The sequence below is a fragment of the Corapipo altera genome, unplaced genomic scaffold (assembly GCF_003945725.1).
Source record: "Corapipo altera isolate COAL_440 unplaced genomic scaffold, ASM394572v1 62, whole genome shotgun sequence".
NCBI classification, from domain to species: Eukaryota; Metazoa; Chordata; class Aves; order Passeriformes; family Pipridae; genus Corapipo; species Corapipo altera.
The window spans coordinates 252,484-275,185 of record NW_020884894.1 but is presented as its reverse complement, the minus strand read 5'-3'; the positions used below and the strand labels follow the sequence as shown (position 1 = coordinate 275,185).

General features: G+C 34.2%; 1 protein-coding gene across 1 annotated transcript in view; it reads right to left on the bottom strand.

Annotated features, from left to right (window-relative positions):
• Positions 1 to 3,341: 3,341 nt before the first annotated feature.
• Positions 3,342 to 22,702, bottom strand: part of RPGRIP1L (RPGRIP1 like) — a 47,384-nt gene continuing 28,023 nt past the window's right edge. The window contains 6 exon segments of the mRNA XM_027646942.1: positions 3,342 to 3,412; positions 6,780 to 6,892; positions 8,651 to 8,661; positions 10,136 to 10,145; positions 12,488 to 12,572; positions 18,387 to 18,570. Coding sequence (XP_027502743.1) covers positions 3,342 to 3,412; positions 6,780 to 6,892; positions 8,651 to 8,661; positions 10,136 to 10,145; positions 12,488 to 12,572; positions 18,387 to 18,570 — 474 coding nt within the window.

The window sequence follows — 22,702 nt, the reverse complement described above, 5'->3', positions numbered from 1 at the left end:
ATCAGTTTGTTTTCTTACTCTTAAAATAATCTCAGTCTAACATAAAAAAACCAAACCAACAACCCAACCCAGGAATAAATCACAAAAAATTGTTTATCAATGAAATCTACAGAAAAGTTACCTGAGCAAACCACACTGTTAAAAGAAACATGTTTTGTCAACAGCTTCACAAAACTTGGTGGAAATTTATGTTATATCTACTCTTATAATCATGATATGAGATAAGCTGTGGCTTACTCTACAGAAAGATTGATCGACTTCACAGAGATGTTACCTGGTTCATGATGTATTTACTCTTGTAACTTCCATCCCTAGGTTAAGGTTATAAATGGTTAAATGCAACATTTAAAACAGATTAAGTTTTTTTGACCTAAAAAATGTTTCCATCTTGATAAACATACTGGGACACCTGGAGAATACCAGCTATTATATACCACATCAGAAGATAATCATAGTAAAGCTATAAGCTCTAACAATAAATGGGAAAAGATATAAAATAAAACTGATCATTTGACACTGCCATTTCATCTTATGCATGACCACTGTGGAGACCAAGTTACGCCATAGAAAAAAATTATCTATTCCACGAAAATTAATATTAACTGAGTAACATTTTAAAGCATGGTAGTACCCAACACTAATATGGTTCCTTTGTACCTTAGTCTAAAGAGTACCTAGATGTAAGATTTCTTCAAGCTATTCATTGCTAAAATCCAGCCAAAACAGTACTAGGTTACATTTTCCACTTTCCCTGCACAGTGTAGCATTTAGACTTAAGATTTAAGAGCATACTGGAAATACAGACTACTTAATGTAAGAACAAAACTTTCTGGTATGATCGCATGTTTATGTTGCATAAGATAATACAATCCATCTGTTGGGAAAATCCTTGCTGAATATTGTATCTGCTTTAGCAATAAACATGAATAGAAATCAAGATTATTTTTTAAAATCCAAAACTGAGTAACAGTGAGCCTTACAAAGAAATATGTCTAGGAACCTGAGGCAAATTATACATGTTAATGTTGGAGTCACTGAGAACAGTTAACACAATGTAACCAAATGTCAACTGGAATATTTTGCAGTAACTGACTGAATATATGAAGAGGTCTGTGTTTAATGAATATATGAATGCTTGGTTTCTAAGTTTTCAGCTTCAGATGGCGAAGATTAAGTGCTAAGGGTGTTACTGTAAATGTTTAAGTGAGATGAACATCACTGATTTTCTAATTTTACCACATGGTTTATTTCAGAAGAAAACAAGCACCAGTTAACATAGTTCTCCTGCAAGTCAGTAAACAGTAACACACGAAAACTCAATACAATTTGCTTCTTTGTTTATGTGCAGGATATTTAGTTTGGTTTGCAAAGTATTAGAAGAATAATAAGAACCTCCTGATGGAATACCACAACTAAATTTCTCAAAAGCCACTCAGTTAATCTCAGTGTTGAATCTGGCTGTTTCAAATTATTGTAATGTATAATAACAGTCTTATTGACAATATAGATGCACAGAGCCAAAAAAAGCTAGAAATAGTGGCCAAAACGATGAACTAAGCGCCAGCCCAAATGACAACAAACATATGGCCATTAACTGAAGAATGGAGGGGTTTAGGAATGCAGCTGTCTGTGGTCTCCTAAAAGTTCCAGAGGAATGAAATGCTGTGAGGATTGGCAAAGCCTGGATGAGAAGTACTACTGAAGATGGTAGGTCCTAAAATGGAGTCAACCAGCAGATCATGTTGGAATTCAGAGATTTCTGTGGTCAGAATATATTCATTCCATTGGCCTCATAATGTACATCAACAAATTAATATTGTATGGATGTCATTTCAAAGCCTACTGAAGACGAAGAGCCATTACTGAAGCCATTAGAGCACAGACGGTTCAAACTATATGCAGATATTCATACTTGCATTTCTGCATTATAGCAGGGTTTTTTTTTCTGTTGAACTGTAATGAATTGTCTCATAATCTATTCCATCTTCTTGCCATTAGCAGGCTTTGAATGTTCACAAATAGGAGCAAAGAACTCATTTTCCAGAGCTTTAATCACACAAAGAGGGAATGCCTAATTCTCTAAATGAAATGGTCTGTGATCACTGAAGCAGAGATTTAATATATCACGGCAAATTAGGTAGATTTTAATAAATTACTTATCTCTCTGAATACTTTACATATGCTTATGAAGAAACATAGCCTGTTTGCAAACAGTGGAAATCCACAGTCTATAAAATCCTTTGAAGAAAATGACAAATAAAAAAGTAAATTAAAAAATGAAATGTATTATATCCTCGTTCTCGAGAGACAATCCTTTTTGCAGCATTGATTCACAGCTCCATTAAAAATATCAATTAAATCCTTCACTGAGATTGGTTAAAAGCTGTAAAATTAACTTTCCATGCTAGACACTGGTTATTCAGATACAACGATTTATTGTATATGTTTGATGTAAGTTCTAAAAGTGACAAAACCCAAATGAAAACACAGTTGCCCGTCCCTACAGCCCAAAGTAGGTGAAGCAAAATCTCACACTTTGGCTTCTTTTTGTGCTTTGACAGATGTTGGCTGAAAGTAAATCTTCTACTGTACAGAAAATGATTGTGCCTGCCCTCCCCCTACTTCAAATTATGGTAACCATAAACAGCTGATTATAATGTTAGTAGAAGGGTAAAAGTTATTTAAAAAAGGTTGCAGTAATTTAATAAGTCCTGCAACTAGCCTAATTTTTTATATTTAATTGATAGGAACTGCATGCATCAAAGAAAACACATACTGAGATTTAATGTGCATAAAATGGATATTAGCATTTTAAAGAGGCAGATTAACACATTAATCCAAGTAATTTTCATATATTGCTTTTAATAAAATCTTCACAGTATAAAATTCTTAATGAGGCTAATCACAGGCATTCCATTTAGCGGGGTGATTAGGGATAACATAAAAGTATTTTTAATCAGTTTTCTAAGGCTTATGGTTTTTTTATTAAAAATTAAAATTTTGACTTGCATTTTTATTACTGTTTTATGTAGGAAAAAATCTTGAAAATGCAAATAAAGCACATCATTCAATCATGTAGGTATTAATTATTTACAAGACGTTGTCCATTGTGGAGAGATTCTTAGCCTTAGGGGGGAAATATAAAAACAAACAGACTGAAAAGTATACAAAACTTTACAACTACAAATCAAGCGTCCCTTCCACATGAATTATACATTAAATACACTGTAAGAATTACAAAGATCTCATCTTTGATGCGCTATCAAGCATGTATTTACACTGGGAGAAGGAACTTCTGTAGGCAAACTTCCTTTCATGCCTCGGAGTCGTCTTCGCGCTCCTCACAGGCTGAACGCGGCGCGTGGAGGGGCCTCCACGGCTACTTCGAGCTCCCCAGTTACTGCACCATCATCTGGTGAATCAAAAACCAGAAAGGGAACATCACAAAACAGCATTAGCAATTTCATTGAAGGGTTTGCTTTTGTTCCGGTAATTTTCGGTAGCATTTGGACAGATTAAAAGGCACCCGGCACACGCAGAGGAGAAATAAATAAAGAATAAAGGAATCTTCCAGTTCAGGTATTTAGCTTACTGGAAACTGAGCACTCTAAGAAGTAGAATGTACATCAATTAAAGTGTTAGTGCTCAAATTACCTTTGAAATAAAGAAAACTATTGGTATAATCATTGCCTATATAAATTAATAATTTTTCTCAATACGTAAATATGAGATGTGGCAATATGTAAATTCAAACTCCATTGAAAACATATATGCGTATTTCTAAATAGTTTTAAGCAAAAACATACCTATTAATGCATTTTCTACACTGTGTAGGACAGGTCCAAATCAGCCTGGACACTTACTAGTACTTAAACAGTAATTGTTTTTCCCAGCTGGTGCAATGCAACATTATTTAAATTAGAAGCTTCTATGTGTTGCAAAATAGTGAGGTACAAACAAAGAAGATAATTCCTCTAGACTAAACTATTTGATTACCTTCATCTTTGTGTATGTGGGTTTTAAAGTAGTATTTTAAATTTCTATTTTACAGAAATTAGCTGACATGATTTGAAACTGCACTCTTTTACAATATCTAAGTAAGCCCAGAGGGCCAGAATCTCTGCTGCTGTGATTAAAACATGCTGCTAAGTCAAAAATGAGGCTTTTTCCCAGTCCTGCATAAAAACCAATGAGGCTGCCTAACATGACTCTAGAAGGAATTTGAATAAAAACAAATAATCTTGACAGCATATTTTCTCAAAGCAAATTATACAGCTGACAAATGGCAAGGTTATGTATTTAGTATATAAACTGGGTTAAGTACTCTGGGACATGCAGTGATACTGCATGTTTCAACTTCTAGGCTGCTGGGACAGCTCAGAAGAGGTTTAGAGAAGAAAAAACATGAGATAAACCTTCCATTATTTACTCTGTTGAAAGAGCTATTATAGGACAGATTGGATGATAATCTTAGAGATCCAAACCATTTTGTATAACCTTGAACAAATCACTCAGTGAACTGTCAACTTCAAGAGCAGACTTTAGGGGACAGCATTGTTTTTACTTATAAGAACAGGAGAACTGTAATTACTGATATCAGAACATTAATTCTATTTTCTTGATTTTCATATTGTCATACTATCTCTGAGGCACATTGGTAGATATGTTGACTATAGTGTTTCTCACCCATCCTCTTGCTAAGACATTCACTTAATTGCTTCAAATTTCATGAAGGCCACTTTCACACAATCAGCAGTGAAAGGAACAAGATAGGAAAAAGACTGTGCTTGGAGTCTCAGAAAGAATGAAAGGTGTTTAAGTACCTTAGAATGACCATATCTTCATGTGGTAGAGTCCTACCAATTTTCCTGTGCCTAAGGAAATTCTTTTTCCCTCAAACCAATATCCACCTCAGAGTATGTGTACAACATTACTTAGGAATTCTATTTATTGTGCCATTACATTTAAATGAAGTCTGCATCCAGATCTTAAGAACAGATCCTTTTACAATGACTTGGGCATGATCTGACATATGTTAGCATAAAATTCATTTCAGTTCTCTGAAAGTTGTAAATTTTCAGAAAATATGCAATGTTATATGTCCTGGATGCAATAGAGTCTTCCCTGGCACCTGCACGGAAGGGCAGAAGTGTGCATAGGAAAAAGAATAAAAGTATTTCTAGCTATTATTATTACTTTCATGGATATAATTCACACAAAGTAAAAACTGGTTCAAATGTTTCATGATTAGGGGAAGAAATGCTCCTCACAATATTGAAGTAGTTGTCATCACATACTAATGATTAGCTTTTAACAGAACAATAACTAATAACAAAAACCAGTCCTTCCTGTAATAATAATTCTCTCAGATGATGATTAGGACTTTTAAGAGTTTTGTGAAAGGTGACTTTCAAGGGTAAAAAATTGTATTTATATCACTAATCAATCTTATCAAATAGGAATTATGACAGTGGGAATTATGGCCATAAAGTACAGAACAAAAACAATCTTCCAGTGAGAGACTACAAAATACCTTTGGAGGAGATGTGCTTTGGTACAACTACCTGGAGAAAAAGTATTGGTGGAGAAAAGATTAACTGGTTCAGCCACAGTAAGAAGTGCATCAAATCTGTATACTGTTTTTCCAGGGTATGGAGATTTGATTTTTTGCATTTTCCTTATTGTGTTCCTGGAACTTTGATGCATACTTTTAGTATTTTAGCTACAGCATGGATGCAAATCATGCATGATAATGGGAATGGATAAGAAAGCCTATTTCTTTCCCTCACTACTCAGCTCCCCGTTGCTGAAGGTACAGGAATTAGACACAGCAGTAGAAGCAGCAAAGTGACATTAGCCTGGCATTCCACTAGGGCTGACTGGAATTCTGGCTATTGCAAAGGGTACCTTGTGTGCTCTGCATCCAGTCATCAGGCTGGTTCCTGCACTGGCAGAGGAGAGGGACTGTTTGTAACAGATTTACTCTCTTCACTGAGCTTTACCACAGTGGAAAGAGGGTTGACACAAAGAGGTAGGAGAAAAACACACTGGTAACCACGTCCCTGCAACCACGGGGAACAAGAAACCCTAAGCAAGGACAATATTTTCCTTCACTGTCTATGAAAGGACCAAGTAGCCCTCTCGAGTCTTCTTACCAGTGTTATAAAAGTGATCCTACGGCCCAGGAAACTGAATATTCCACACCTCCTGCTCACCTCACCTTGCTTTAATGAGTCACAGTGAAGGTTTGGTCACAGTCCCTTCCAGAAGGGTGTTCACTCTAAACTGACACCTTACCAAACCCACCACTATTTCATACTGTCTGGGAAACAGGTTTCATATGGAGGACACAAGCTGGAGGTACTCTGAAGTTATAGCTCTAAATAAGATATAGACTTTAACAATACAGAATTACTGACATAAATTTTAATAAAAATATATATTTGTAGTCCTATTACAATGAAGCATGATGTATAAAATAGAGAATTATAGCACGTGGACATGTCTGGGAAGTTCTTAGGTTTTATGAATGAAGTACTATGAGCTGGGAATGCTCTTTGGCTTTGATTTTTAAACATATTTTAAGGAATAACAGTAGCACACAGTTTTTGTAGACTTTTGCAAAAAAGTGTGGAAACCATTAATTAATATTAAAGAATTTCTTATTGACAAAATGTCAAACAATTACTTTCATAGTAACCCTTGCAGAGAAAAGCAGAAATTCAACAAACAATTTTTAAGCTACAGAAGTTTACAATAAACTGATCTGTAAAACTTACCATCAATGTCTTGTTCAATAATATTTCTTTGCTTCTGGAACATCTCTTTCAAACTGACCAGAGTAAACCTGATATATTCACACTCAAGATCCTGTTCATCTTCTGGGGGATCACTGGCCACACAAATTTTAGGATAAACAAAAAACCCCCCCAAAAAGGAAAAAAAGATATTTTACCTTCAAAAAGGGTTGAAAATCAACTCTAAAACCAGAAAAAAAGGCAAATCCACATTCTATTTTACAAGTGGAACACAAATAAGAGCTCTTTATCAAGTAAATTCAACATTTTCCATGACAAGAATTGTCTAAGACCCCCTTTTTTAAATCCTCCCCTTTTATTTAGCATTATTTAGCTGTACTAGAAGGACAGAGAGGTTTAACCATAGATTTGTAGCCGTATAGAAATGTGCCATTTTTCTTTCCCCTCCCCACCACTCTGTGGTACAATTCTAGTTCACATGGCCATACAAGAAACTATATAAAATATATACTTTTCTTTCGTGAACTTAAATTACACCCATTGCATCCAAGTACGGCTTTCCTTCTAAACACATAATTCCAGTATTGGGTTGGAGCTGACTTGAGTTAGTGGCTTGTGTTGGGGCCAAAAACACCGAGACTGACAAAATGACAGGAATTTAGAGCTAACATTTGGTATGTCTTGGCAATGTTGTTCAAACTGTGAGTGTTTGTGAGCTTTACAGCCTAAAAATGTTACAATAAGCATAATTTCAAATGGGTAACAATCAAGTTGCGTAAAATCCAAGTCTGAAGGAAAGGATGTGTCAGACAAAATACAATCAAATCTTCCTAAAAAGACTTCAAACACAACAACTACTACAATATGTTCTTATAGTAGTTTATTTTTGTGCTTGTCTCTTACTAAAAATATTTATCATAGAAAATATACACATGTAAATATTTGTCACTAAACCCAGTCACCTACTGAAAATACGAAAATATTTTTAAAAATTTCCTGGAGGCAAAAAAAAGGAAAACTATCACAGCTACTTCCACCAGCAGGTGGCTTGATTGAATATAATTCATTTAGCTTGAGATTTTGGCACAAAGCTAAGCAGCAGCAAAACAGCCCAAACCCAATCAAAAAAAGTAAATACTTAGATCTGCAAGATGAATATTAAATTGAATAAAAATAAGTTAGAAATTGTAAGAATACTTTGATAAAACTGTTGAGTTTTGGGAACAGATCTGTTTTGTTATGACAATTCAGTGTCAATGTTAAATCTCTTGGGGAAACCAGCATAGCAGTTAAGACAGTGACAGAAGAAGAGATTCATGCTGAATTAACTTTTATCACTTAAAGGTACCAACTATTACCAAAATTTTCACTAAAACATAAATTAAAAGCAGGCCAAGTAAAATTTGAGACAGCATCTTATAGCCAAAGGGGAGTGTCATTCATACAGACCCACCCCGTGGTTCAGATCAAACAAAGGTATTCTACATAAATAGGTCAAGCTTCAACAAAACAGCCCCTCTAATAACAGCCCCTCTAACACCATACAGTTCCAACATGCTTAAAAGATGATAATATTGGATTGAATCTTTGCTGCTAAGCAGGAAGGAGGAGTTATGCACTCTGGATCCCACAGGAATACTCCAACTAGACTCCAAGAATGGTACCACAATCCCTTTGAGTTTTGTACTTTTAAAAAATATCACAAATGCTTTGAGAGAATATTTAAATATGATATTTGGTATGCTTTAACTTGTCTTCTTCATTTACCAAAAACTGCAAGAGTTCTGATTTCAGGTCAAACTGCTTAAAAAGACACAGTTTAAACTGCCTGAGAACCTATGGCACATGAACAGACCCCTCACCCTGCTTCAGCAGCCAGTGTCTCATCTCACCTTAACACTGTCTCACTTCTGAGAGAAACTTTGATGGGACTTGGTATATCAAATTTATACAAGGATTTCTTACATGGATAAAGCTATGGAGGGCGTTCCTCTCCCATACTTCTCTCTATGATCCTAGACTTTCTCTCTAGCTCATTTCCACATTTCATTTCCTTGCAGGAATCCCAACCTTACTGACAGAATAAGAAGAAATTTTGACATCCTGGTAAAAGCACCATGTGGGAAGATATTTGCTAGCCACTGTAAGAAAGACTAGAGAACTAAATGAAACTTGTCTGGTAAAAGAAAAGTGAAAAAATAATAAGTGCTTTAAACTTAAAATGTGTTTTATGGTGAAGCAGAAAAGCTTGAACAATTATTTATTGTGGTTGCTAGGATAACACTTAAAGGCATTCTCACCAACAGGTAATTTAGAGTGACTGGACAAAAGTTCTTATGTAGGCAAATCTGATTCTATTTTTTTTTATTCCACAGATCAGTCATTTTTGAGCAGGAAGGAGAAAACTTTGTGTGTTAATGTTGCATATTAATGTGAAGCTAACAACTGTACACATGCTCTGCTCCCCTGTAACATGGATGCATAGATTTTCTTTGGAGAACAATGACTTCATATAGTCTGTTTCTTGGAATAACAATCATTTCCCACCAAGAAATGATGCACCTGTCAGGATCAGCCTGGAAACCTCTTGCATAAACCTGTTCACTCTTGTTATCACAGCAGGGTGACTGTTAGACACACGGATTCCTCCACTCCTCACATATGTCTCTCTTGACACTTGTCAGAAGAGCACACACTCTACCTCCAGGTCTGCAAGCATTTCAAGTACAGTCTGGCATAAGGAATCAGGCAACTTCCTCTACATGACCAAAATTTCTACACTTAAAATGCTGAAAGAACAACAGTGGAAGAATAAAAAATAACTATGACACAGTTACAGAAAGTTAAATGGACTGCCAGAAATGTGTCCTTTTAACTGATTTAAAGACTTGAACATGTAATGATGGGGTTCAGATGCTGAAATAATAATTTTGTGTCTTTTTTTTTCACAAAGTTTTTACAAATATTAGCAAGTATAGCTTCCTAAAATAGATAAAGAACTTGAATCTCTATTATACAGAAAAAGAAACAAACCAAAAAGGCTTCCCGTGTCACACATTACAGCTATAAGAAAAAGCAAGTGTTATGACAAAATCTCCCTAATAATGATAGAGACAACGACTGACTGAAAGCACAAAGATGCTTGTCAAAAGAACTATGCTCAGATATTTTCCATAATCCCATTTAACAGCATATTTTCTTGATTTTTTACAGTGAATATTCTTGCATTTTCTGCCACTATTTGTCCAAATATGGAACCAAAGTCAACATTTCTAATAAACACTTAAAATTATTCCATATCAGTAACTGAAAGAAGAGAAAAATCAACTTTGTTTTGAAATCTTATCTTTAAGTGAACAGTAAACTCCACTCCAAACAAATTTCAGACTGGATATTAGAAAAAAAATTAGTTACTGAAAGAGTTGTCAAGCTCTGGAATGGGCTGCTCAGGGAACTGGCAGAGTCACCAACCCTGGAGGTATTTCAAGTGTTCTGGAGGCACTTGAGGACATGGATTAGTGGTGGAACGGGCAGTGCTAGGGTATTGGTTGGACTTGGTGACTCTAAAGTTCTCCAACCTAAATGATTTTAGGATTCTATAAAATAAATATACTTTCCTGTATAAATATCATGTCAATCTACATTTATTTACTTGCAAGTATAAACTAAAAGAGTATAAAGCCATGAAATGCACTATTTTCAGGATCAAATTGGCTCTATTTCAACTGTAGAACTAGGCTATAGTTGCAACTTTGGCTTAGCAGCAATTTTGCCTCAGCAGTAATTTTGTGTATTATATTAATGTATCTTTTAACACTTGAGAATATTTATCTTTTTCAAGAGAGATTCATTAAAGTGACTCTGCTTTTGGAAGACAAAACCAGCATGTGATGAATCTATTTATTTATTTTCCAATACGGATCCAATCATTATGAGTATTGTTTCTAACAACATTCTTTGTGACAGGAAAAAAAATAAATTAATACACTACCTAATATACATAACACACTGTCTATGCTCTATAATCTGGCATAGCACAAACACTAATAAAGTGTCAGGCTCAACCATCTGCAGGCAATTTTCAGTGATATTTATATCCTTGATAATTTGGTTTCCTGAGCTTTAAAGCATTAGTTTAGTTGAGTTCCTGTTTCAGCTGAAAAAGCTCTGATACTAGTTTGTAAAGCTTGTGATAGAAAACACATGTTGATACAACTAGGCCAGGTTTAAAATACATAAGAGTTGGAAAGTTTTGGTGTATGGGAAGAATCTTTTCATAAATTTTGTTTCTTGGTGGTCCTTGCTAGGATAAAGTGGGGAACTGGACTACTGATGAAATTCCTGCCTTCCTGTTTAGTTATGACACAATTGAAATTTCACCACAGGCCAAGCCAGACACACCAAAAACTGCAGAAAACAACTTAGCTGGTAACACAGAGGACAGGACCACGATGGCACAGGTAGAAGGTGAATGTGTCTGGTCAGTGAAAAAGCTTACTGCTGTTATTTTACCTTCTTTTTACCTCAGGTTTGTAAAATATTTAATACAGATATCCAAGTATTTATAGGAGAAATTGCAGCACACAGACTAGCTATTTGCTGAATTATCCCTCATAAACCACAAAAAAAAAAAAAAGAAAAAGAAAAAAAAGAGTATTTTATTCTCAATACTCTCTAATCTCAGCAGAACGTGTTTCAGTAGAATGTTACCCACTTTCCTAATCTACATGGTAAAGTAAGTCTTCCCCTTGCTTATTAAATAATTTTATTTTTTTTTTAAATCTCCAAACCTAAGAATGTTTTGGTATGATATTTCCATCTCAAAAAGTAATCATTTCATGGTGTTCCCTGCTCCATTCCAGTAAAACCTGTTTTCTGGCCAAAACATGAATCTCAGATATAGAACGGAAATGAAATGAAGAAAGATCACTCTCTCTCTTACTGCAGAGTGAATCAGGGATTTGTGGGTAAACACATATTTTAAAGATTTACAAGTAACTCCAGCACTTCAAATACAATCAGCAGGTATCCTACTCTCCTGCGAATTAAATCGATCTTTAATTTAATAATTATTCCATTCTAATGAAGATTGACCTTTAAGAGAAAACAGGATCAACCGATGTCATTCATTCTGTCAAAGTAATGCACACATGCTATTCCAATCAAAAAATTAGAATAAGAAAAAATTTTTTATTGTAATGAAATTGGACAAGACTAATTTATACTCTCTACCATATGTATTCATATAAAAACTACATCTGTGTGTATATATATATGTTTTTGGAAATTCTAGGGCCAAGGAACACTTTCTGCAGCTCTTAAGACTCCTTTTAGTACTCTGAATTCAGAAAGCAATGAATGTACTACACTAAATGGAGTAGAAATGCACTTTTCAAATTCATTAGTGATAGAATACTGATGACAGAACCTCTCTTTTGCAAAATAAAATTGTTAAAAGCAAAAGAAGCAAACAAACAAACTCCCAAACCACAGCACTAAACTAACATTAAGTGAGGCTGCAATCTTCCATGCCACATGAACCTACTCAGGGAGGGAGTAAGATCAGAATGCAGGTATCATTCCTAGTGGAAACAAATTTTTTTCCACTTAGCTACTTAGGTAGGTATTAACTTCTCAGGGATACCTCCTCAGCAGAGACAAACAACAAGGCAAACCACAATCATTATTTACAAGGACCTATAATAGAGTTTTTCAGCACTAACATGTACCTGTCAGTGTGTAGATCTGGCTTTAGGAGAACAGACTTGAGATACTCTTTTTCTGCACAATTATCTGCCTTAGCCACATATATCACTGCAACGCAAATCAGAATTAATATCAGTATCAATTGTTTTTCACCTTTTAGAAGAAAGAACATGAGGAAAAGAACAAAGGAAAAATAAACATTTCTTTCTTTTTTTCTAAGGAAAAGCAGCAATGTTAGAATCAAATTTGAAAGGTCACGTGATCTAACGGTGTGTCACTGGCAGGTCTATGTGCACACTGTCAAAAAAGATACAAGCAGCATCTAAGCATGCCACACAGCTGTCACTTTCTGTTAATGGCAATAGCAGTCATGATTTTAAAAGCCAGTGGTCTTTATTGCTTTGTATTTGAAGTGATTTACTGCATTTTCTTCCACTGAGGAAGCTAGTGATAATGATAATGTATGGCAGAGTGCTTGTCCTTTTTGACAGCCTCAGTAATTTAATCCCCCTTTCCTGCCACAGTATTTCAATAAGAGAAACCTCTAGACCAATGGACTGGAGAAAATCCACGGCCTGGGGAGTGTGTGCAAGTGCTCTGAAAGCCTCTCACTGTTTTAATTTAAAATACAAACACAAGGATCAGCTTTTAATTTTTGGACTATTAATATGACCTACAGTGAAAGTTAGCCTTGGTTTGGAAAACATATTAAAAGCATGGTTTTAAGAAATTCTTCAAGAAGTTTTGGGGCCTCTTATATTAAGAAAGTAGCAGATTTCCTGTAAATGGTATCAGTCTGCAAGTATCAATAAACTATTGTGAAAGAGTACAAAAATTGAAATAGTATTGAATTAATTTTAATTTTTTTTTAAAGAAAGAAATGCAACTGAAAAAGTTTTGATAGGACAAAACTAAAATGAATATAACCCTCTAAGAATCAAACATAGCTTTTCATTTGTTTTCATTTGTTTTTGAGGGGAGGAGGTGGAGTTAGAAATTTGTCTGTCATTACATTCCAGCATTTCTAATATTCACTCTCTTCTAGTTACTTCTCATTGTACTCACAAGAGATCTTTTTCACTCTCCACATCACAATAAGGTTTCCTTTTGCTGTGCACTGACAGAAATCTTTAATGTATTTCACTGTCCAAAATAAACTTATTTGTATAAAAAGAAAGTACCAATTCTACCAAGGAGCTGAGTATTGGAATGCAGCAGCATGAGCAGAGATAAGAAGGCCTAAACTCCTTGCAGAGGGATTTACTGAAGGACGTATCTCTATTGAAGTCCTAGGAAGCACACCTTTCAGAGATATTGCTTTTCCAGTTTTCTCCAAAGCTGTTCCTCAGCTCTTGGCCAGCAGAACTGCTCCTAGGCACGGGTTACTATCAGAAAACAGCCAGTCCAGTTGCTGAGTCGTTCAGTCAAAGGAATCTGCAATTTGCCACCATTTCTCTACTAACAGAAAGCAAAGCATTGGTTTGCTTTGGTTACCTTTGAATCCTTAGTTTCCACCTCACAATTTCTTACTTTCCTAGGTTAAAAGAAGCTGTTATTGTCATCTGCTATTCTTTTGGACATGTGGATGACTTTCCACATGTGCTGCTCTCATGGCCAAGTGCTCCTGGGGCCACCACAGGAAGTGATGGGGAGGCAGCAGGGAGACACATGGACAGCCAGAGAACTTCAAAGGAAATGCCACATCAACAGATTCTTCCCTTTCCCATAAGCATCCCAAATGGAATTTCCTCAATTTACTAATTCTGTATCTAAAACAATTTAAAACGAAAATTATTTGCAAATCCAAAGAGTTCAAATTCATTTCACTCAATGGAAAAATTCAGACTGGTAAGTAAAACATTCAGCACAAGAACTCCATTCAAGTCTGGGGAAAATGATTAACTATAATGAAAATACATTTTTAGATCCTGATGAATAACATGCTTTCATATCACCTCACAGTACTGCCTGAACTTAGAAACACAACATTGCTCCAAAGCATGGAACATCTCCTGTTTCTATCCAATTAATTGTAAAAATAATTCAAAATTAACTTGTGACAGTTTGCATCTAAGATTATAATTTTAAAGTTACTCCTAAAGAATTGGTAAAAGGTGAAGATTACAATGACCCTGGAAGCTTGTAAGAAATCTTTGCAATTCAAAACATTAACACAGCTGTTCTGTTATAGTGTATTTTTTCATAGTTCACATTCTAAAAAACAGATGAAGCAGAATTTTATCACAGTGAAGAGCTTCACAGTGTGGAGCTTTAATGGAGAAAAGGAATACACACAGAAATATAACAATGTCTTCTGATGCAAAGCCTTAACATTTGAGTTATACTGAGGAATCCACCTTTCAGAACAGGGATCTTCAGAAGTTTATTTTTAATAAAAAATACACTCCTTCATCTTCCCCCACTTTGTGTTCTTTTGGTCTACTTACACTTGCACTTCAAGTTGTTCAAAGAGCCACCCATTCACTTAAGAGAGAAAAGTTTTTGAGAAAAGAAAGCTTTCCAATTAAATTTCAAATAAATTCTTTGCAGCATTTCATAAATCTTTCTTCTACTTCCCTTACCTGTTCTCTAGAACTACTTCAACCTTCTATCAGTCTTGCTTTCTAGTAATTTTCTCGCCATCTCAGCATTTTCACATTTAAGTCTCGTTATTTAATAAAATAAGAATGTTTTTTATTAACAGCATTTATGAACTAACCATAGCTTCATCATTTAATTAATCTTGGCCCTGACAAGAAAAATGTTTCTTTTACTGAAACTAACAGTCAAACATCAACAGATGAATTTATATGTGTGGGAAACTGGGCTTTGTTTGCTTGGACTAACATGTTTCCTTATGTTTTCCTGACTGTGAAACTGCCACTACTTTAAAGAATATATGGTGACATGACTGGAAAAATTCTGGCACACAATTTTAAACTGAATTGAAAAATTTAAATATCAGTTAATTGCTTACTGTGATCAGTAACTCCACGCAACATCAACACAATGTTGTATGTACCAAAACAAATCCCACCAAAAAATCAGAATCCTTTCTGTTCACCAAATATAAAGACAGAGTCAGGGTGTGAGCACAATTTGGCAAGTTCCACTTTTCTTTGAGTTTATGGGACTGTAGTGTCTGGAAGCTTTCTTGGATATTCTAATAACTCTTTCCACTGCTAACAAACACACAGCTCCTCAGTCAGTATGGTCAGCAGTAGAAAAAACACTTCATGTCAAGAGGTATGCATTGCAATCCTACAGTGTATAAACCTCCCCAGTCAAGTTGCTGTTCCAAGACCTTGGAAGAAAGAAAATGATCTTCTAACCATTCGTAGTGAAAAAAGTCACAGTAGAAAACCCCCAATTTATGTCACGTTACATGCCTGAACCAGTAGTGAAAATGGAAATTCGTGGGATCATGTATGTCCAGATCAATGGAGCTCCACTACATTGTTTTGCAACAAGATTTTGTTTATCTTCTGATATCTCACATGTCAGGCGATGACAGCAAAAGGTATGGAAAACCTTCCAATATTTTTTAAGCAGTGAATCTCCCAGAGCCTTCTGTATCAGTTAAGATGATTTTAAAACAGTCAAGCTGTTCCTGTTATAGATAATATAAAATGCTTTTTTATTATAAGAATTAGTGATTTTTTTAGATTACTTATGGACTTACCCTGATTTTCTCCATGCAGAAATCTAAAAGACTATTAGGTTCCTTCTAGGCTCAAAGTAAATTTCTTTCTACCCACGTAAATCTCATTTTTATTAAAGAAAATATTCAATTAACCTCAAATATTCAGCATACTCAAATCTAATTAGACATGAATAAGAGATGCAGCAAAGCTATAGTAAACACACATGCAGATTTCATTACTATTATCTTACTGGCTTCTCAACTGGCTTTATCAAAAAGCAGACTCATTAAGTTTTTTCTCCCCTGTATGTAAAGCTAATCTTGAGTAGAAATTAGATGACCAATCACCTAAGCAAACCTCTGCAAATAACAACCATATTAGTATTATGCTGCAGAATACAATCCTGAAGCAATTGAGACCAAAAAACACCTTTGATACTGATTTGTTAGGATATTTGGAAGTTTAAACAGTTCTACAATTGATACTTAAGCAGCAAATAGAAAAATCAAAGTTATGAAGCCAGGTTATGACTAACAGAAATAATACAATATAGCACTACTAGATTGGAAAGCTTTATGAATCACAGTCTCTACAATACAATAGTACAACATTATTTTCAAATATCACAGCTTGAAATGTATTGAAGTTTCATAATTGTCTTAAAAGTCTGAAATTTTATTCTCTATTCATCATAACTTTGCTGTATTTTGCTAGTTTAACTTTGCAGAGTAAATACGTAGAAAACTAATACTATGCTTGTACCATACCTAGAAATCAGAATATTGTGTAAGAATTTTATATCTTCTGAAGGCTTATTATAATCAAAGCAATGAGAATTCAAGATGCAAGAGAAATCAAAACTGTTAAAAAGCTTTTATTGGCTTATGTTATTATTTCAATGAGGTTTTAATACAATTATTTCAGTTATGTCTGCCTACCTAGAACTTTTAGAAGTGTTTACAGAAGCTAGCAAGATGAATATTGTTGAGCTCATAAAAAGTTATTATTTATGTAATGCGTTATTTAGTAAATGATACCACAAATCCCATTTGTTGGAATGGGAGCAGCCTCAGCAAATGAAAGACATTACAGAACATTAGTTTTTGTGGTTTTGTTTTTCTTCTCTAAAGCCTTACAAAGATCACCATCCTCAGACTCACAAAAATTAACAATTGTGCCCTGTCCTCTACTGTCCCTCTCAAGTGGGCAGTCCCACTACAGCAACAGTTGATGATCATTGTCTAGGAGGGATCTGAGTCTTCAACTACAGGATAACCCAATAGTTTATAAGTATTAAGAGGATCTAAACAAGTGAATTCTTTGGCAAGTCACATTCTAAAATCAAGTTTGCAGATGGTACCAATTTTAAAGATCTGACTATGACACCACTTTTGCAAAGCTGCTTTTACAGCATTATTTTTAAAAGAATGTTTAAATTGAAGATCTGTGGAATGGTTTGTCACAAATAGCAAACTGATTCACCTGCTCCAGGATACTCTCAGATAAAAGTCCAAGACAACTTAAAGCACTTAGACTGAATCTTAAAAGAAACAGAATTTAACAGAAAAAAAAGTTAATCAATAATTGAAATACTATGAAAGAGCAGGGAAAATATTTAACAAGAGAATTATCAATTACTAGAATAATTCTACGTATGTTATAGTATATAATTGTATATTGACATAAACTACCCTCAAATGTTCATTTATTAGAGACTAGCATGTGCAACATGCAGGATTAAGTATAATGAAGTAAATAGCAATGTATTACTATTAAATATGGATGAATAATTTCCCATTTTAAAAAGTTCTGATTAGAGGAACACTGAGTATTCGCAAGTGGTGATCAAGTCCAATTACAAATTTTCTCTTTCCAACTGTATTTTAATTGTATATGGTTGATAAGATGTTTTTCTTTTGCTGTATCATCATGCACCAACAGAAAAATTAGTTCATGATGCTCTTTTACAATGAATACATATATTTATGTATATCCTAATTTTAAAATGTATGTGCTCCCAGCATATTTAAATTTATTGTAATGTTACCATTTCTTCCACAAGCCTGCTTCAGTATTCCATTTTATAGTTAACAATTGCATCCTTACCTCATTTCTTAAAAACCACCACTAATATTTCCCAAAATATTTGGAAAAAAAGACGAACAGTACACAGATAAATACAAATATAATGTATAGGAAATAGGCTTTATCGCAGGCATTTTCATGAGACAGAACTTAAGAGAAGAAACACGCCTGCTCAGGAGCACATCCCACTCACCAGTGCTACACTTACAGCGACTCCTCTGACCACCTGTTGCCTTGGGAAGTGACAGTGGGGTGTCCTCTGCAAGGAAATAATTTCATCTGCATTCAACACACAGCTGCTGGATTGTTTCATCTGAAGTAATTCCTAACTCAGTATAACCAAGTGATGTAATTTTAATCCAGATCTTTTCAACTTCCTATTTAAAAACTGAACACTAACATAACACAAATTATTTTGTATTCCTTGAAGTGTTAACAAAACAAACCTACATCCCTGTAAGTCATGGGCTGCTTTGCACAATTAACACTGATTGATTTTGACACACACACAACGAGAATGTAAAGCCCCAGGATTTGCAGTTAAGAATATTGTTGCAACAGCTACTGATATACATTCAGTGCTTAAAATATTTTTGCAATAGTCATAGTCTTCTTGGGAAGATTAGGTTAAAGTTATCTTTATGTACAAATGCTATCTGAACCACTAATTTTAGTTGCCATTATTTTTAGCTACACAGCAAAGTGATCCTGTAACTGTCTGAAATAGTTTCACTGACATCAGGTACCAAAGTTTTCCAAATGAAAGAGAATTGTTAGTGCCTCTTGCAGACTATACCATGAACAGCTGAATAAAAATCCACCAAGTCACAAAATATTTAGGCATGTAAAGTAACACTGTATCTACATGGAATTGAAATTCATACACTGAACTTGCCTACTTAAATCAAACATACCTTTAAAAGTTAAAATTAGCAATAGGATAATAAAAGTAATACCCCAATTGTTCTTCACCAGAGCCTTTTCTTGTTATCTTTAACCAAACTCACATTTTTTCCCTTCCTCGTAAAATTGTTTCATTGTGTTTGGCAAGATCAGTAGTATTGTGTACAGATAAATTGTAATCAGTTTTATGTATTTAAGTGTGAATGTCAGACTCAACAGAAAGAGTCACAAGTATTTCCTTAGGTAACTGCAATTTGAAGAAAGAAAAGCCACTGTGGGTTCCAAATTGGAGCACTGAAAGATGACATTCTTCAAAGAGCAAACAGAATACATTGGAGTACAGAAATGTCAAAAATATTTTTTTTACTTCTTTCATTTCTTTTCAAGTTCATAACTTTATTAAAAATATTTCCCCTATGTGGAAATATTTTGACAATTTTTGATTGTAAACTTAAATCACTTGAAGTACTAAATCATATTCAGAAGATTAGCTTTCTAGATTCAGTGTTTGAACTGCAAGTCAATATTCTAATTTATTATGGAGATAGCTTACATTTTTCCAAGCAAATTACATAATTAATCAAACTGAAAAGGAGGTGTATCCTATTGTAAAAATATCCATCATATAGAACAATTTCCATTGCTGTCAAGTCCTTTCAATATTTGATGAAGTAATTTTACCCCCTCTTTTCAAAAGACATTTCCTTTTATTATGTATCCTAAGACACTTTAACTAAAAACCCAAATCTGAATATTTCAATAAGGTTGTTTTATTATTCAGTAGATTCATGGAAATTTTACTAGGATGACAGAAAAAATTCCACACCATTCTGTCTCCACTAATACAGGTACATGGCTTCAGCTGGCAATATTACTGGGATTAGCATAGAATGATGAAATATTTAAAGGAATTTTTTTTTCTAAAATCTAATAAATCAAATGACTGCCAAATGTCATTAAAGTGATGGTCTCTGACTTGAATATGCTTTTCATATTCAAATTTGAAAAGAAAGAGATGAAAGCCTGGAAAGGTTACTCAGTTTCAACTAATAACCTCAAGCACTCTACATTCACATGCATAAAAAATGAAATTGGCTCTATTGTCTAATTTTACTTCAGAAACAACTCTTTTCTTCTTGCACTGAACAGATGTATTAGCATCTGTATTTAAAGGGATATGCTGAGTGGTTTTGTTCGCCCCCAAGTATTTAGCAGCTATGTCAGACTAGTTTGTACACAGACAGTAGCTTATGAATCAAGTCCAAATACAATATCCTGTATTATAAAGTATTCCTTTTACATATTTTAAGATTTGTTTGACATATTTAACACTTGTAATTGCATACAGTAGGCAAAGAATATTACACTTTTTCAAGGCTAATGGGGTAAATCCAGGTATTCTGCTTTCTAACTTATCATGAAGTAAATAACTGAGTCATACTATTAGAAAATTGCAAGAAAAAAAATTAATTTGGAGCTCAACAGTCAAGACTATTTTGAGTTTTATTAATGGTTAACATGAATACAGCATATATAAATGAGAACACAGGCTGATTAAAAAAGGTATTTACAAATAAAAAATATAGAACTGCTGAAGAACAGCATAGCTAGCATGTCATATTTCACCACTAATACAAACCCACTCATATTATGTAGCCAGGCTGAAAATACATATAGCATCCAACATATGATAGGAATTAATTTTTAAACAACTATTTATTTTTCTGTGATGCAGAGTGAAATATGTTATTAAAATATTTTCCTAAGTTTTTTTCTTAAGCCTTGGTCTCATTTATTAGGTACTATTCAAGTGAACAATGGAGAATTTGTCAATTACTGCCCACAAATCATTCTATTTTAATGGGAATAAAATTATTCTTTACATTTAGAATTTAAAACAAGATATAATACAAAATTTCCTCAAAGAGAGAGAATGGGCACATATTAAAATAAAGACTATTAAATGCATTCCAAGAATCTGAGAAACTGGTTCAGTGCTTTCATTTCAGGTGAGGGAAACAAAATATGGGCAAGATACTTAGTCTGTGTCAGAATTCTTTCTCTACCTTTTAATACCAACTCTGTAATTAGTGCTACCCAGAGATTTGGAAGAATAACTGAACTCCAACAAGCTTCAGGATTTGGGTAAGCACTAAATGCATTGGACATTTCGCACAAGATTTACATCTCAACTTTTCTCATCTGTCTGAGATTAAGAAACCCTTTTATTAATTCCACAGTCAGTCTTGACTGCCACCTTCAAGAAGCTGTATATTCCATATTTTCATTTCCTTTTTGGTCACACTGCCACGTGCCAGGAGGAGAACACAATGGCCCAAGGTCAGCACCATAATTAGGTTTGATGCAATCCCCTCAGCTCTGTCTAGAATTAAGAACACACTGAACTAAAAAAATCTATTTGTGACAATGAATACAACTTTGGTTGCTGCCATTTTATCCAGTGTAGGGTCCAAATTCCTCAATTTTTGAGTGCAGCTGTAGTGGAAGAAACATATCAAATTGCACATTTTTAATATAACTGTTCTTTTTATTTACAGTTTTATATTTAATATTTGATAATGTATCCCCCCCTCACCATTACAGTATTGTGTCGGGACCATATAGACATTACAAAATTAATTCAATTTGATTCTCATAATACTCAGTGTGAAAAAATTATGCTTGGTGATATAGACAACACAACTAATCAAAATTAAAATTTAGTTTCAAATGCTAACCTTTGATTTTTAAACTTCCAGTCAGAAAAATACTCCTTTCTATTTGTAAAGTCACCATAACCTACTACCATGTCCATAGGCTCTGACAAACAGTATCTCCAGTAAGCAACTGAGGATCATTCTTATTCATAACCACAAAAAAATTACCAGTGGGGTTAAAAATGACTCTTGCTGATGCTTTTCCTGTGGGCTTATGCATTCAGCCTTAAATCTGACTTTCTACTTAATTTCATATTCTAACTAATTAGTATTATTTGTTACCTAAAAAATAATGGGTCACCTAATGACTTAAGATTCTGTAGTTTTCAATCATTTTAAAAGTGGTTGTTTGGGTTTTTTGGTATTACTTCACCCTTTTATTCCATTTCTTCAATCATGAAGAATGACTTTCAGAACATGCTTCCAATTACAACTTCAAAGTATATTTGACAAGGGGTAGATGGAAGTCATAAATCCATCATTTCTGCATAGTGCCTACTCAAACTTCTGTCATTTCGAACTTTATCAGTGGCAAAAGACAACTCAGGTGTTGCCTGGATTCTTTAAACTTTCTCTCTTTTACTTTAGTTCCTGCACTACAGTGACCACAACACAATCACCTCAATGATGGGGAATAGCAAATGCTCCTTTTTAATCTTAGGCCCACTAGCACTCCTTGAAAGTACTGACTCTAAAGTTTTAATAAGTTACTTGTATCTTATTCTGATACGATGGTTCTGTTTCATGAATTTTATTTCTTGTTTTATTAAATATGCTGGTGCAGCACTTTTACTTCACCAGTTTCTTACAGAAGAAAAGCACAAAGCAACTAGTTCTAGATAGGACTAGGAGGATACAAAGGATTAGTATTTCTGGCACAGCAGAATCA